The sequence below is a fragment of the Cervus canadensis genome, chromosome 29, assembly GCF_019320065.1.
Source record: "Cervus canadensis isolate Bull #8, Minnesota chromosome 29, ASM1932006v1, whole genome shotgun sequence".
Classification (NCBI taxonomy): domain Eukaryota; kingdom Metazoa; phylum Chordata; class Mammalia; order Artiodactyla; family Cervidae; genus Cervus; species Cervus canadensis.
Window position 1 is genome coordinate 44396397 of NC_057414.1, and position 14333 is coordinate 44410729.

General features: G+C 66.4%; 2 protein-coding genes across 3 annotated transcripts; both read left to right on the forward strand.

Moving 5' to 3' along the window:
- The first annotated feature begins 2545 nt into the window (after positions 1-2545).
- Positions 2546-7946, forward strand: PNPLA2 (patatin like phospholipase domain containing 2). 2 transcript variants are annotated; one of them, XM_043451436.1, is made up of 10 exons: positions 2546-2606; positions 3169-3497; positions 5077-5309; positions 5392-5457; positions 5815-6024; positions 6246-6306; positions 6408-6584; positions 6686-6818; positions 7005-7127; positions 7218-7946. In XM_043451436.1, exons 2-10 carry the CDS (start codon positions 3311-3313, stop codon positions 7486-7488), a joined length of 1461 nt encoding a protein of 486 aa, XP_043307371.1. In that variant the 5' UTR covers positions 2546-2606; positions 3169-3310; the 3' UTR covers positions 7489-7946. The 2 variants fall into 2 exon arrangements, with proteins under 2 accessions (XP_043307371.1, XP_043307369.1); XM_043451434.1 differs by lacking the exon at positions 2546-2606 and having other exon boundaries at positions 3149-3497.
- Positions 7947-9465: 1519 nt separating this feature from the next.
- Positions 9466-13779, forward strand: CRACR2B (calcium release activated channel regulator 2B). Its single transcript, XM_043451440.1, has 10 exons — positions 9466-9598; positions 10818-11017; positions 11094-11205; positions 11575-11734; positions 12128-12274; positions 12367-12457; positions 12569-12661; positions 12784-12950; positions 13135-13206; positions 13359-13779. The coding sequence occupies exons 2-10, from the start codon at positions 10853-10855 to the stop codon at positions 13534-13536; spliced, it is 1185 nt and encodes a 394-aa protein (XP_043307375.1). The 5' UTR covers positions 9466-9598; positions 10818-10852; the 3' UTR covers positions 13537-13779.
- Positions 13780-14333: the final 554 nt, after the last annotated feature.

Here is a 14333-nt window from a genome sequence, read left to right on the forward strand (position 1 = left end):
TCTGAGGCGGGTGCCTCCAATTGAGGCCGGCAGTTCCCATCAGATGGAGTGGTTTCAGTTACACAAGGGGACGTGGTGCAACCGGATTCCGCTGTAGGAGTCGGACTCCTCTGGCCTTTTTCGAGTCAGCACCCCAGCTCCACCTTAGCTCCTGAGCAACTCGGGTGTCATGCAGCTGCTCTGAGCCTCAGTGTCCCCAGCTGTCTGGTGGCCACTACCTTTGCTGGGCAGATGTGGAAGTGGCTTGCAGACAGCAGTGCTGGCCGTGTGCTCTTCAGGTCCTTTAGTGGCAGGCCTGCCCATGCCCCTTCTGCCAGGTTCTGGCCTAGAATATGGGGCAGAGGGGAAAGGCCCTCTCACTGCCCAGTTCAGTTCAGTTCAGTCGCTCAGTCGTGTCCAACTGCGACCCCATGGACTGCAGCACACCAGGCCTCCCTGTCCATCACCAACTTCTGGAGCCCACTCAAATGCCTGTCCATTGAATTGGTGATGCCATCCAACCATCTCATCCTCTGTCATCCCCTTCTCCTGCCTTAAATCTTTGCCAGCTTCAGGGTCTTTTCCAATGAGTCAGTTCCTTTCATCAAGTGACCAAACTATTGGAGTCTCAGCTTCACCATCAATCCTTCCAATGAATATTCAGGACTGATTTCCTTTAGGATGGACTGGTTGGATCTCCTTGCAGTCCAAGGGATGCTCAAGAGTGTTCAACACCACAGTTGAAAACATCGATTCTTCATTTCACTATCCTGGCCCTGTAGCTGTTGGCAGTCTTCACTGCCAAGGTCTTGGGCCTCTGCCCGCTAATGCCAGGCCATCCAGTAGATCCTCTGCCTTTCTGAAGGCTGTGCTGTGGTGGGTAAGTACTCGGAGCTCACCCTGCATGCAGTAGGCCTTTATGGAGCTGTGGGCTCAGTTTCAGAGGAGAGTGGTGAGTGCAGCATAGGAGATTGTGGAGCAGAGGGGCGGGAACCTCGGGAAGAGGCCCCAGGGCAAGGGGTGCTGCCCTGAGGAGTGGGGGCTTGGACGGGGGTGAGGGCCATGGTAAGGGTAAGAGGTCTGGGTTGTGGAGGCTGGGGAGTTCTGTGTGCCTAGGGACACAGCTGACCCAGGGCTGGGGTCCAAGGCTAAGGTATTGGGGCCCCTCTCAGAGGAGTGGACCCAGCGTCCAGGGGCAGAACTCACAATCCTAGGCTCAACCGCTGAAAAAAAGAGCCCTGTAGGGGCAGAGGACCCCTGCCTGGCGTTCCACAAGCCCCAGGGATTCTCATTTGTTCTGACGGGGGAAGGGGCAGGTCCGCCTCCCGCTCCACAGGCAGGATTCTGGGAAGGGCTCAATGTTCCTGGCTCCAGAACTCCTGGTCCCAGGGGCCTGAAGGGAGGGTTATGTACCCAAAACAAGTCAGCTAGTGTGTGGAAATGGGAGCAGAGGTCTCCCCGCACTGGGGCGGCACAGCCTCATTCCCTCAGAAAAGGCCCGGACACTGGCCTCCCACAGCAGGCTGCGGGGACAGCCTTCCTAGGCCCCTGGTTGAGCTCACCGTGTCCAGCTCCTCCTTGGTGGCCCACCCTGGTGACCCCCTGAGGTCTTCAGGCTGGCCTTGGGGGTCTGTTCCATTTCCACTGTGTCCCCCCTCATCTCCTGCTGTGTCCAGCAGCCTCCCCAAGCGCTCAGGCACCCCAGTCCTGTGCTGTACCTCCATCCAGAGCATTCGGGGTTCTAAGTCAAACACCCTCACCCCCTGCCCTCCCTTTTCCCAGGACCCCACTGCCCTCCCCTCCTCCCACCCAGGGCCCTTGAGGGTCTGCAGGGAGGGTGGCCCTTTGCCTTCCCATGGTTCACCCTTCTCAGTCCTTATTTGACCTTGCAGAAACACGCTCTCCCACTTCAGCCCAACCCCCTCCCCAAGTGGGGCTGGTCTTGCTGACTTTGCTCACTGCTCTACTGGTGCAGGCTCCCATGCCAGGCGCACATGCCAAGCACGGGTGACTTGGAGCTGAGGACTGGTTGGCATGATGCCAGATGGCCCTGTCCTGGGGAAGCCCTGCTCTGGCTTTGCCTGGGGCTTGATTGGGGAGTGGCCCCAGGTTGGGTCCTGAATCAAACTCCTGCCTGGGGAGCAAATGTCAGGGGTGACATGCACCCCTGCCTTCAGCATAGGTAAGCCCCTTGTTTGGGAGGTGGAGTGAGGTGCCGGGTGACCTGGTGGCTCAGCAGTAAAGAATCCCGCCAATGCAGGAGACATGGGTTTGAACCCTGAGTCCGGAAGTTCCCAAAAAGGAAATGGCAACCCACTCCAGTATTCTTGCCTGGGAACTCCCGTGGACAGAGAAGCCTGGTGGGCTACAGTCCATGGAGTCAGAAAAAGAGTCAGATGGGACAGAGCCAGTAAACAAGTGAGGTGCAGGGCTGGTCTCTAGATACAGGTCAGGCTAGCCCTGCCCTGCAATCCAGGAGAAAAATGCGGAAGGGGGTGGGAGGGTGACGTTACCAGCACCTGCTTGGGCAATTAGTGAGGGCGGGTCAGGGCTGGAATCACCCGGAGTAGACCCCACAGCCTGAGGAGCTGGGACAGGAGGCGGGTGGAAACCAACTTAGTGCCCAGGTAGAGCTGGCCGGGCCGGGAGGTCTGCTGTGTGTCTGAGACCCGGTGTTGTCTCTGCAAACTGTGGTTTGCACGAAGCCCTGTGTGTTTACGGGTCATTCTGGTCCCTGGCCCGCAGCGAGCTCCTCGGTGGCCCGGGCGGGCGGAGGCCTACGCCTGACGGAGGCGGGATGCTGCCTGGACAGCAGCGCCCTCCGCTCCCGGGTGTCCAGCTCAGATGCCGACGTCCCGGGCCTGAGCGCGGCCGTACCCACTCCTCTGGGCCCCCGTCCGCCCCTTTCCGCCTTCCACGGTGGGGGGCGGGGGAAGGCAGCGGGAGGTGGGGGACATGTACTTCCGTCCCGGCCCGGCCACTGTCTTTGGCTGGGCCGCGGGTGGTCGCTTCCAGCGGGCTGGACAGCGGGCGGGGTCTCCGGGTCAAGGTGGGCTTCCGGGGAGGGCGTGGCCTCGAGCCGAGGGCGGGGTCTCGGAGCCGGGGGCGCGGCCGTTCCCCGCGCGCCCCGATAGGCCCGCGTGAGCCGGCTCCGCCCCGCCCCCCGCTAAAATCGCAGCCTCCGCGCAGAGTCCCCAGCTCCGCCGGCTGAGACCCCGAGCCACAGCGACCGAGAGGCCAGCGGCCGGTGTAGCCCCGGCTCCAGAGCGAGCGGCCAGCGCGCGGCGCACAGGGCGGCCTGCGGAGCCCGGGAGCCCGGCGGGCTGCCACGATGTTCCCCAAGGAGACTACATGGAACATCTCGTTCGCGGGCTGCGGCTTCCTCGGCGTCTACCATATCGGCGTGGCCTCCTGCCTCCGCGAGCACGCGCCCTTCCTGGTGGCCAACGCCACGCACATCTACGGCGCCTCGGCCGGGGCGCTCACCGCCACGGCGTTGGTCACCGGGGCCTGCCTGGGTAAGGGGGCCGGGGGGGCTGGGCAGATGCCCCTCGCGAGCGTGGAGCGGCCCATTCCGTCACCATGGGGAGGTGGGAGGGGTCTCTACCCGGGACTCGGGCCGTGGGTCCAATTCCGGGCGCCAGCCAGGGGCGGGGCCTGCCTTGTTTTGCTCCAAGGGTGCCGGGGGATTGGGGTAGGGCCCGGTGCGCCTCTGGGCCGAGGCTGCCGCCTAGGGCCCGCCTCTCGGGCGCAAAGGTTGGGGGGCGGGCAGGTGCAGCAGGAATTATTTCATTGGAAAGAGAAAGTAGTTCGTGGGCGGGACCTCGAGAGTCGGGGTGGGGCCTAGGCCGTCCGCCTGCCCCGGGCGTAAGACCGGGTGCCAGCGGTCACTGTGTTCTGGGGCTCCGGCATTCCAGACTGCCGTGGCCCCGGGGCCAGGTATGGAGTTGGCTTCTGAGAGAGCGTCTGGGCACTGTGGCCTGGTGCCTCCCGAGGACTCCTGGAGGAGGACCTGGCAGGTCAGGCCTGGGCCTGGCCAACACAAGCTCTCTCCGGCTCTCTCGCTCCTGGCGCACCGCCCACTGTGGGCCCGGGTCCGTGGCTGCTGCGAGACGTTTTTGCCCCCACCATGGGGCGAGAGGCGCGTGGAGACTGAAGTCCCAGAGTCGGCTTCCTCCACCCACACTCTTACGGCGGCCCTTGCCAGTGATGTTTACGGCACACGGAGGTCTCCGGGAGGCAGCCAAAGTGACAGAGGGATCATTAGCTTCTGGAATGCCCCGCCCAGCAGGAGCCTGTCCAGGGTTCTCTCCTGCCCCCTGCCGGCGACCTTCGCCCGGAGAGGTTGGGCGGGGAGGAGCAGAGTGGCCCCGCCCCTTCCCTTCCAGGCGGCCTCCGCCCGGTGCCCCTCAAACCCCCTGTTGGTCCCAGGACACCCCTAGGTCCGTGGTACCTTGTTGAGGACATAGCTCCCATGGCACCTCCCCCCAACACACACTCCCAAGAAACCTTCCTCACAAGTGCCGGTGGTCTTGGGCAGCTGGAGCCTCCACCCTGTCGCACTCCTGACCCCAGTGGTGATCCTAGCGCCTCCGGGGCCTTCCTGCCCCCTGACTACTCCCGGCCGGCTCCCACTCCAGCTTTGTCCCTGGCCAGTGCCCATGGCCCCCAGAGCCATGTGGAGCGGCTGCAATGGGATGCGAGTTGATTTCATGCCCCCCGGGCGGCACTAGGATCTGTGGATCTGGATCTGGCCAAGTGGGTGAAGGCTGAGGCTGCTCAGAGTTGAGACTGTGGCTTCTACCCTTCCTGGCGGGGCTGGATGCCAGGCAGGCCAGGCTCTGTGATTCATGGATCAGGGAGAGAATTGGGAAATTCCGGGCAGAGGGCAGGCCGTGACCTCAGCTGTGCCCTCCCAGGAGCCCCTCTCTTCCCAGGAACAGGTGTCCCAGTTGTGGGCCAGGCTCCACGGACACAGAGGCTCCTCCGGGGTGGACAGGGCTGCCTTGAGTCTGTGCCGTGGTCCCTGGGCGTGGAGCCCTGGGGAAGGTGCGAAGCCCAGGAGTGCTGGCCCGACTCTTGGCCCTCTTATTCTAGGTGAGGCTGGCGCCAACATCATCGAGGTGTCCAAGGAGGCCCGGAAGCGGTTCTTGGGCCCACTGCACCCTTCCTTCAACCTGGTGAAGACCATCCGGGGCTGCCTGCTGAAGACTCTGCCTGCTGATTGCCACGAGCATGCCAGCGGCCGCCTGGGCATCTCTCTGACCCGTGTCTCTGATGGCGAGAACGTCATCATAACCCACTTCAACTCCAAAGAGGAGCTTATCCAGGTGGGCCCCGCGGGCCACACTGGGGCGCAGTAGGAACCCCGAGGCCCCTGCTCACTGCCCCCTCTCTGTCCCTACCCTCCAGGCCAATGTCTGCAGCACCTTCATCCCCGTGTACTGCGGCCTGATCCCCCCGTCCCTCCAGGGGGTGGTGAGTATCCCCTGGGCGCCCTGCCTGGGTGGCAGGTCAGCTCCTGCGTGGGGGGTGGGATGAATGCCCCCCAGCCCCGCCCGCCTGCTGGCCTGTTGCCTCACTTCCCCAGAGTGTGGGGAGGAGCGGCATCTGTGCCCCCCTGTCGGTGGCCTCACTTCCCCAGTTACTCAAGAGCTGGCCAGCCCCGCGCGGATGCAGGTTTCCGGTGGCTGTTCTCCCCAACCCCACAGTCTGGCCATCTGTTCAGCGGCCAGTGCCCAGTGGGTGAAAGGCCCAGATGAAATGGCCCCAGGGGAAGGGCCGTCAGCGCCCCCTGCCGGGCCCTCCCTGTATGACCCGGTGTCCCCGCCACAGCGCTATGTGGATGGCGGCATCTCAGACAACCTGCCGCTCTATGAGCTCAAGAACACCATCACAGTGTCCCCCTTCTCGGGCGAGAGTGACATCTGCCCGCAGGACAGCTCCACCAACATCCACGAGCTCCGAGTCACCAACACCAGCATCCAGTTCAACCTGCGCAACCTCTACCGCCTCTCCAAGGCCCTGTTCCCGCCCGAGCCCCTGGTGAGGCCCGCCCTCGTCACTGGCATGGGGGACAGCTGCCCGGGGGCCTCTCCTGGCGATAGCCCACAACCCGTTCAGCCTCTGTCCAACCTGGATCTGGCTCTGGATTCAAGTTAGCTTAGGGTGGGGTAGGGGGATGGTGCAGGGACCCCGGGGACCCCAGGGGGCAGAACAGGGTGTGCCTGGCCCCCTGCCCCAGTTTATGCCTCCCCCTGCCTCAGGTGCTTCGAGAGATGTGCAAACAGGGCTACAGGGATGGCCTCCGCTTCCTGCGGCGGAACGGTGCGCGGGCTGCCCGGGGCTGGGTGGGCTCTGCTTGGCCGTCCCCTGTGGGCCAGACGGCCGCAGCCCCGCTGATGGCCTGTCGCGTCCTCCCCACCCAGGCCTCCTGAACCGGCCCAACCCCTTGCTGGCGCTGCCCCCCAGCCAGCCCCCTGCTCCTGAGGATGCAGATGCAGGGGAGGGGGCGGCGGCCATGGAGAGGACTGCTGGGAAGGATCACCTGCCTCCGCCCAGGGAGGATCACATCCTGGAGCACCTGCCCTCGAGGCTCAATGAGGGTGCGCGGGGGAGGGGGGCCTGGGGGGAGGGGGTAGAGGGGTCCTGGGCTCCGCCTTCCCCACCGACCTGCCACCAACTAACCGCCCTCCTGCACCCACAGCCCTTCTGGAGGCCTGCATGGAGCCCACGGACCTGCTGACCACGCTGTCCAACATGCTGCCCGTGCGTCTGGCCACAGCCATGATGGTGCCCTACACTCTGCCCCTGGAGAGTGCGGTGTCCTTCACCATCCGGTGAGGAGCAGGAGGCGGGCCTCCAGGACGGACTTGGGAGTCACCCCTGGGTGGTGGGCACACAAGGAGAGAAAGAGACGGCTGGTTTAAGATGCTGCAGAGATGCCAGGTCGGGCCCCAGAGCCAGGGCACAGACCCGGCCGGCCGGCCGCGGTCCCTGAGCCCATGCCTTGCGCCCTGCCCCAGCTTGCTTGAGTGGCTGCCCGACGTCCCCGAGGACATCCGGTGGATGAAGGAGCAGACGGGCAGCATCTGCCAGTACCTGATGATGCGCGCCAAGAGGAAGCTGGGCAGCCACCTGCCCTCCAGGTGAGCCCCTGCCGCCGTGCCCACCCCGGCCCGCAGCCTCTGGGGCGACCCCCACGCGAGCCCACCGCCCCTCCCTCCTGCCCTCCGCAGTCTGTCAGAGCAGGTGGCGCTGCGCCGCGCCCGCTCGCTGCCGTCCGTGCCGCTGTCCTGCGCCGCCTACAGCGAGGTGCTGCCCAGCTGGATGCGCAACAGCCTGTCGCTGGCGGACGTGCTGGCCAAGTGGGAGGAGTGCCAGCGGCAGCTGCTGCTCGGGCTCTTCTGCACCAACGTGGCCTTCCCGCCGGACGCCCTGCGCATGCGTGCCCCCGCCGGCCCGGCCCCCGCGCCCCCGCAGCACCCGCCGGGCTCGCCCCCTTGCTGAGGGCCCAGGGCCCTGGCCTTCAGGCCGCGGGGCCCCGGTGCTGAGGGCCGGGCCCCCCAGTGTCCCTGCCCCGTGAGGCGGGGCCCCGGGGCCGGCTGAGCTCCCCTCCGCAGCCCCTCTCCATCCCCCTGCAGACTGAGGAGCTGCCCAGGGGGGCTTTGCGGTCCACCAGCGGCTCACTCGCTGCACTGAGGAGGGCGGGGTAGCCCTCCCTGCGTGGCCGCAGGGGCCCCTTGCCTGTGCCTTAACCTCCCCTCGGGGACCCGCCCTGGTTCCGGGCCAGCGTGCTGGGGCCCCCACCCCTGCGCCCCCTGCCCGGCGCCCCCACCTGTGAGCGCAGTATTACTCCTGAGAACTTTGCACCTGCTCCACCGGCCACATTTTTTCATGTTTCTGAAGAATGTGTGTGAAGAATTATTTATTTTTGCCAAAGCAGATGTAATAAATGCCACAGCTCAGCCCTGCCTCCTTCACTTATGTGTGGCGCCCCCCAGCCCTGCCGCCCGCCCCCCTCACATCGTGTCTCTGCAGCTTCAAGCCACGGATTCCCGGGGTCCTGCCTGCCTCTAGCCTGGCATTCAGGGCCTGCCAGCCAGCTCTGGGGCTCCCCCTCAAAGCACTGAGGGTTTCCTACGCTGCCGCCCACTCCTCTGGCTGGGACCCTTGGGCACAGCTTTCCAAGGGTCAATGAAAATATTTGGGATCAAGATCCTTGCAAAATAAAAACAGAACTGTTTAGTTTAGAACTTAATGGTGTCCTGGGGGTGTGGGATGATTAACCGGTTGGATGGCTGTGGAGGCTGAGGTTGCCCAGCTGAGTGTAGGGGAGAGGTGGGCAGCGGGGGGCTGCTCCACGGTGGGCCTTTGGCCCCAGGCTTGTGGGAGGTGTGGGTCTTGCCCCTGTCATCAGGAGCCTCCCCGCCCCCAACAATGTACCCAGCCTCCTGCCCGAATATAGGAGGGAGCAGGTGTGGTGAGGGGGGCTGGGTCTTGTGGGTGAGATATGCTCTCGAGGCCTCCTCTGCCCTGCCTGGGCAGTCTGAGGGGAATGCGGCCAGCCCCCCTTGGTGACCACAAGGGCCCATGGGATGAAGGGGGTGTCTGAGAGGAGCAGGACGCTTGGCTGGCGGTCCAAAGCTGATTCCTGCTGGGGGTTTGCCCGCGCCTGCCCTCCGCGCTTCCCCATGGCCGCAGCCCCCAGCCAACAATAACGGTCGGGCTGGGGCTGCGACCGGGAGAGCCGGCTTGGCAGGTCCCCGTGCGCCTGTGCCAGGGGCCACCCCTTGGTCTCAAGGTCCCGTCCCGTAGGCCCAGCCGGATCTAGTTCAGCAGGATCCCTGGGGGAGCGGAGGCCTCCAGCCCCAAGCGCTGCCAGGAGGGCCCCGTGAGGCCAGCTCCAGGTGGGTGCAGGGCAAGGCCGGGACCTGGGAGGGGGACCCCTGTGAAGAAGCGGGCATATTCTCCCTGCGCAAGGAGGTCACACACAGGCCCCACCCAGCACCTTCTGGCAGCCCTCCCCCAACAGGAGCCGCAGTCGAGGCTGTGCCCCCAAGGAGGGTTTGGGGTGTCTGCTGAGACAGGGCCCTCCTGCCAGCGCCCCCAGTCTCTCCGCTCACACATACAGGCCTCTAAGGCACTGATTTAAATACCATGTTGTAGTATACTACTCGTTTATTGTTTTAAAAAAAATGGGAAAAGAATGTTGGAGAAGCATAGGGAAGAGAGGAAAGTCACGCCACTCCTAGAGATAACCGTTGAAAATATTTTGGTCTATTTCCTGCCTGGTTTTTCCTGCACGCTCTTCGTCGCCTGAAATAGGGATCCTGAGGACTGCCCCCCCACCCCGGCCTTGGCCCTGTGCAGGAAGTGTCCCTGGGGTCGTCTCCACCCCACCACGAGCTCAGGCTCGGACAGGACAGACCCTGGGGGTCAGGGGCTGCATGCAGGGGCGGGCGGCGGGCTGAGTGCCGGGCTACAGGGCAGTGCCGAGAGGCGGGGACTCGGCGGGGACACGGCGACGGCGGCGGCTCCGCCCGGCCGGCCCTGCCGGGGTCTCGGTACTGGCGGGAGGACAGCCCAGTGCGCGCAGGTGTGGCGGTGAAGCTCCCAGGTAGGCAGGCGCCTGGCGGGTCCCCCCACCTGCATTGGCCGCGTACCCCCACACCCGCCCCCCCAGGTCGCCACAGGGTGCACGGATCCCTGCGTATCACGCCCAGGGACTCCGGTGTCCCTGGGGGCGCGCAGTGGCAAGGGCAGGGCAGACTGGGGCCCCAGGGCGTGGGGGCTCAGGAGTCCTCCCCTCTCCGCTCCGCGGTCGGGACACAGCTCAGTTTCCGGCTGGGACGGCCCTCGGGTCCCAGGGAGCCAGGGAGCCGCTGGTGGGGTGGCGTGCCCGCGCTGGGGGGTGGCGATCCCGCGCTGGGGGAGTGGTCTCTGCCCACGTCCCCTTCTCCCGCCCTTCCTCAGACCCGCCCTCTTTATCGGTCGTCCCCCTCTCCCAGGAATTTGGTTGGGGGGGGGGTGGAATCACAGTCCTGGACTGAGGCGTGATGACCCCAGGGTCCCAGGTCGAGGGGTGATCCCACACTGGGGGTTGGTTTCGGGAAATTCAGGGGTCAGGGCTTTGTGGGAACGACAGGTGGTCTGATGAGCGGGCACGGCACCCCCCGGAGAAGGAGGCCAGTGTGGTGGCGGGCATGGTGCCAGCAGGAAAGGCTGCTAGGCTAGACCCTGGGATTCCCGACAAGGGCCTTGGAAGGCCTTGAGGCCCAGGTCGGACCCTGCACCTGCCCTCCTTGGGGCCCCAGGTCGGTGGGAGGGGCTGCGGGCGGGGAGGGCGGAGCCAGCCCGCCCGCCAGCTGGCAGGAGGCGGGGCCCAGGGTCCGCGCTGAGAGCAGCCAGGACGGGCTGGTACTCCCACTGGCCCGGCCTGGTCAGCCCTGTGCCCAGGTCAGCAGGACGTGTTCAAGTCCTCTGCGGCTGACCGTTCCCTCACCCGAGCACTTGCCCCCTCCCGCGAGCCCCCACCTCATTTTCTGTCACAAGATCTAGAGCAGCCCCCAGCCCACCCCCACCAACGCAGCCTCTCCTGCACCTGCGGCTTCGAGGGTGGCCAGGAGCCTGCCTCGCTCCACCCAGGCCCCCGCCCGCCGGCGCCACTGCCTTCAGTTGGGCCACACGCCCCCTGGCGGCCCCTCTGCCAGGCCCTCTCCCCCTTCCCATGGGGGCAGGGAGGCTCCTCTGCGCCCCACCTCTGGGTGCCCACCGCTCCTGCTTAGCCCTCGCACCCGCTCTGCCTGCCCTTCTCCTTTCCCCTCGTTTCTTCTCAGCTCTGCTCAGGCCACCGAAGGCTGAGCCCACCTCCATGGCCAACCCCGGGAAGCCCGGGGCTGGGGAGGCCCAGGAGGAGGAGGGGTGGGAGCAGGGGCGCACCCCGGGGCCCCCGGCCACGATGCTGGAGCAGGCCCAGGAGCTGTTCCTGTTGTGCGACAAGGAGGCCAAGGGCTTCATCACCCGGCACGACCTGCAGGTGAGCCCCCGCCCCCAGAAGCCGCCCGCCCCCGAGGCTGACCTTGGCCACTCAGCCCTGCCGTCTGCCCCGCCAGGGCCTGCAGAGCGACCTGCCCCTCACGCCCGAACAGCTGGAGGCTGTGTTTGAAAGCCTGGACCAGGCGCACACCGGCTTCCTCACCGCTCGGGAGTTCTGCCTCGGCCTGGGTGAGCCCAGCCCCTGAGCCCCGCCCCCAGCCCGCTGGCACGTGTGACTTGGGGCCCACAAGGTCAGCAGCCCACGCCCATCCGTGGCCTCCCGCTGGGGCACACACACAGACTCCACGGGGAGCCTCCAGATGCGGTGGTGTGCTCACCAGCTCCCACTCCTCTCCCAGAGCCTAATCCCAGTAGGGCTGGGAGCCAGGAGTGCCTCATTCTGGCCTGAGCCCAGCTGTCACCTCCCATTCCCAGGACGGGAGTCGGACCAGAGTAAGGAAGAAAAACAGGAAACCAGGCTCAGAGAATGGGCAGGATATGTGAGGGGGCAGTGGGCTGAGCTGTGGGGGGGTGACAGTCTCCCTCCCACGCCTGCAGGCAAGTTCGTGGGGGTGGAGCCCACCCCCTCCCAGGCTCCTGAGGAGACCTTTGAGTCGGGTTGGTCGGATGTGCAAGGCGCCGGGGGCTCCGTGGAGGAGGACGAGGAGCTGCTCTGCTCGACGCTGGAGCAGCTGGGGGTGGCCCGGGTCCTGGGCGAGTAAGTCCATGTTGGCTTGACCGCAGCACCCTCCACTGCTTGGTCCACCTGCGCGCGGCCTGTCCACGTCGCCTGCACACTTGTTTCCAGGCAGGACCCTCGGCCAGACTGGGTCTGGCCCTCTCAGCTGCCACTACTGTGGGCCGGGCGTGATTTCCCACAGAATTTGCATTTCTGGAGTCAGCAGTCACGGCTACACCCAGCACAGGCACATCCCTGGGTACACAAGGACACAACCCCACTTGTACACACCTGGCCAGGCCAGCCCTGCAAGGGTGAGAGCACCCAGAAGAGGACGCCCTGTTTGTCCAAGGCTACAGGGGCCTCTACGGGCTTACCCTTCAGGGTGGGGGAGTCCTCACTTCGGCTTCAGCCCCTACCCGCCCCCTCCAGGCAGCGGGCAATTCGGACGCTCTGGACCCGGCTGCAGCATGAGCGGCCGGAACTGCTGGGCTCCTTCGAGGACGTTCTGATGCGCGCCTCAGCCTGCCTGGAGGAGGCGGCCAGAGAGCGGGACGGCCTGGAGCAGGCTCTGCGGCGGTGAGGGCTGGGAGGCCGGGGGCTGCCGGAGGGGCTCCTGGCTGTGGTGCTGGCAGGCTCTAAGCAGCCGTCTCACCCGCGGTTCCCCGAAGGCGGGAGAGCGAGCACCAGCGGGAAGTGCGGGGTCTGTACGAGGAGATGGAGCAGCAGCTTCGCGAGCAGCGCCAGCGCCTGCGGGATCAGGTGGGCCCAGCCCCGGCTCGCGGGTCTCCCCGGGGATGCCTTCTTGGACGGAACTGGTCCCACCCGCGCCCCTGCCGCCCGCGGGGGCTCAGGTGTCCCCGCGCGTCCTAGGGCCTCCCCCGGGAGGAGCGGAGAGGCCACCTGGAGCTGGAGCTGCAGAGTCGCGAGCAGGAGCTGGAGCGCGCGGGGCTGCTGCAGCGGGAGGTGAGCGGCCGCCGCGCGGAGGGATGCATGGCGGCCCAGCCCGGGCCCAAGCCCCGCTGTCCCCCACGCACTCCCTGGCTACTTGGGGGCCTCTCTCCAGCCTCGAACCCCCGCTTCCCCAGCTGGAACAGCAGCTGCAGGCCCGGACCTCCGAGCAGCTGGAGGCGCAGGCGCAGAACGCGCAGCTGTGGCTGGCCAACGAGGCGCTGCGGACGCAACTGGAGGGCGCGCAGGAGCAGCTCCGCAGACTGGAGGGCGACGCGCAGGGCCGCCGCGAGCAAGCCCAACGGTGCTGGGGGCGGGCCGGGCCCTCGGGGGCGGGCCCCGGGGAGGGGCGCGCCTGGAGCTCCGGGCTGCCGTCGCCCCCGGTCGCAGCCCCGCCTCTGGGGTCTCTGTGGGGCGGGGTCCTCCAGGGGGCCGTGGGGCACCCCGAGTCGCCTTCCTGCACCCGGATTACCACCTCCGTCCTGCAGAGACGTGGTCGCAGTCTCGAGGAACATGCAGAAAGAGAAGCTCAGCCTCCTGCGGCAACTGGAGCTCCTCAGGTGCGTCCGGAAGGGGTCCGCGCCGCTGCCGGCTCCCACCCAGCCCCCATCACCGTCCCCCCACCGCGAGGAAGCCCTTCCGTGCCCGCGTCCCCCACCCAAGCGTGCTTCCTCTTGAGACCCCTCAGAGCCTGTAGACTCCTATTCCCCAGGGAGCTGAACACGCGGCTCCGAGACGAGAGGGACGTCTGTGAGGCCCAGAGGCTGGGAATCGGCCGCAGAAAGGCTCTGAGCTCGGCCCCCCTGCTGGGCGCCCCCTGCTGCTGCTGTTGCAGTAGCTGGGCTCGCCCCCCCAGACGTGGCTCCGGCCACCTGCCCAGTGCCCACTGACCAGCCTGCCTGACTCACTGGGCCTCACCTGGCTACCTGGAGAAGCCACCCCTTGAAGGCGACTCGGCGTGGCTGTGGGCTCTCCCCAGTGAGCTGCCCAGCCTGCCTGACTTGCAGACATGAAGGAACTAACCTGGGGGGTCAGGGACTGATGTCCCTCCCTGCGGTCCTCATCCTATCCCCAGTGCATCAAAACTAGCGGAAAACCCCTTCCTCCGAATAAAGTCCACTGACTTCGTTCTCCTCGGTCTCCCGTGTGTGTGGGAACTGTAGAATTTGGGAGGCACACGCACCAGGCATCCTTTGTCCTTGTGTGTCCACTGGCCATATCTGCAAGCCCTCACCGTCCATCAGAGTTGTACGGACGAAGGGACTGAGGCCAGTTGGCCAGGAAGCGGTGGGCGGGGTGCCCTGACCACCCCCAGCCTCCAGGGCCACCCCCTCCCCATGCCAGTCCTCACACAGCCCTGGGTGGGCTAGTTCAGCCCACTAGAGTTCTGAGGCCCGGGGGGGTGGGCCTGAGCTGTCCCCGGTGCCCCTCAGCCCTGCCAGCCCGAGCCTCAGGCAGGGAGCAGGGGACGAGGGCCGCCCACTGTCTGGGGAGAGCTGTCCCCACCGACAGCGCCGCCTCGAGCTGCGGCCATTCTGCTCTAGCTCGCCAGCGCAGCCGGTCGCAGCCTCTGTCCTCGTTCCCGAGCCTTTCCCCACCACTCCCAGGCGACACCCTCCTGTCTGGACCCTCTCACGCCGTGACCCAGGCCTTCCCTGCAAGCCGTCCTCCGCACGGCGCCCAGAGA

Bases quoted from the DNA above. Each gene is read 5' to 3' on its own strand.
- CRACR2B (XM_043451440.1), top strand. From the start codon at position 10,853: ATGGCCAACCCCGGGAAGCCCGGGGCTGGGGAGGCCCAGGAGGAGGAG. The intron at 11,735-12,127 runs GTAAGTCCATGT...CGCCCCCTCCAG, and splicing joins GTGGCCCGGGTCCTGGGCGA to GCAGCGGGCAATTCGGACGC. The intron at 12,662-12,783 runs GTGAGCGGCCGC...CCGCTTCCCCAG, and splicing joins CGGGGCTGCTGCAGCGGGAG to CTGGAACAGCAGCTGCAGGC.
- PNPLA2 (XM_043451436.1), top strand. From the start codon at position 3,311: ATGTTCCCCAAGGAGACTACATGGAACATCTCGTTCGCGGGCTGCGGC. The intron at 3,498-5,076 runs GTAAGGGGGCCG...CTCTTATTCTAG, and splicing joins GGTCACCGGGGCCTGCCTGG to GTGAGGCTGGCGCCAACATC. The intron at 7,128-7,217 runs GTGAGCCCCTGC...TGCCCTCCGCAG, and splicing joins GGCAGCCACCTGCCCTCCAG to TCTGTCAGAGCAGGTGGCGC.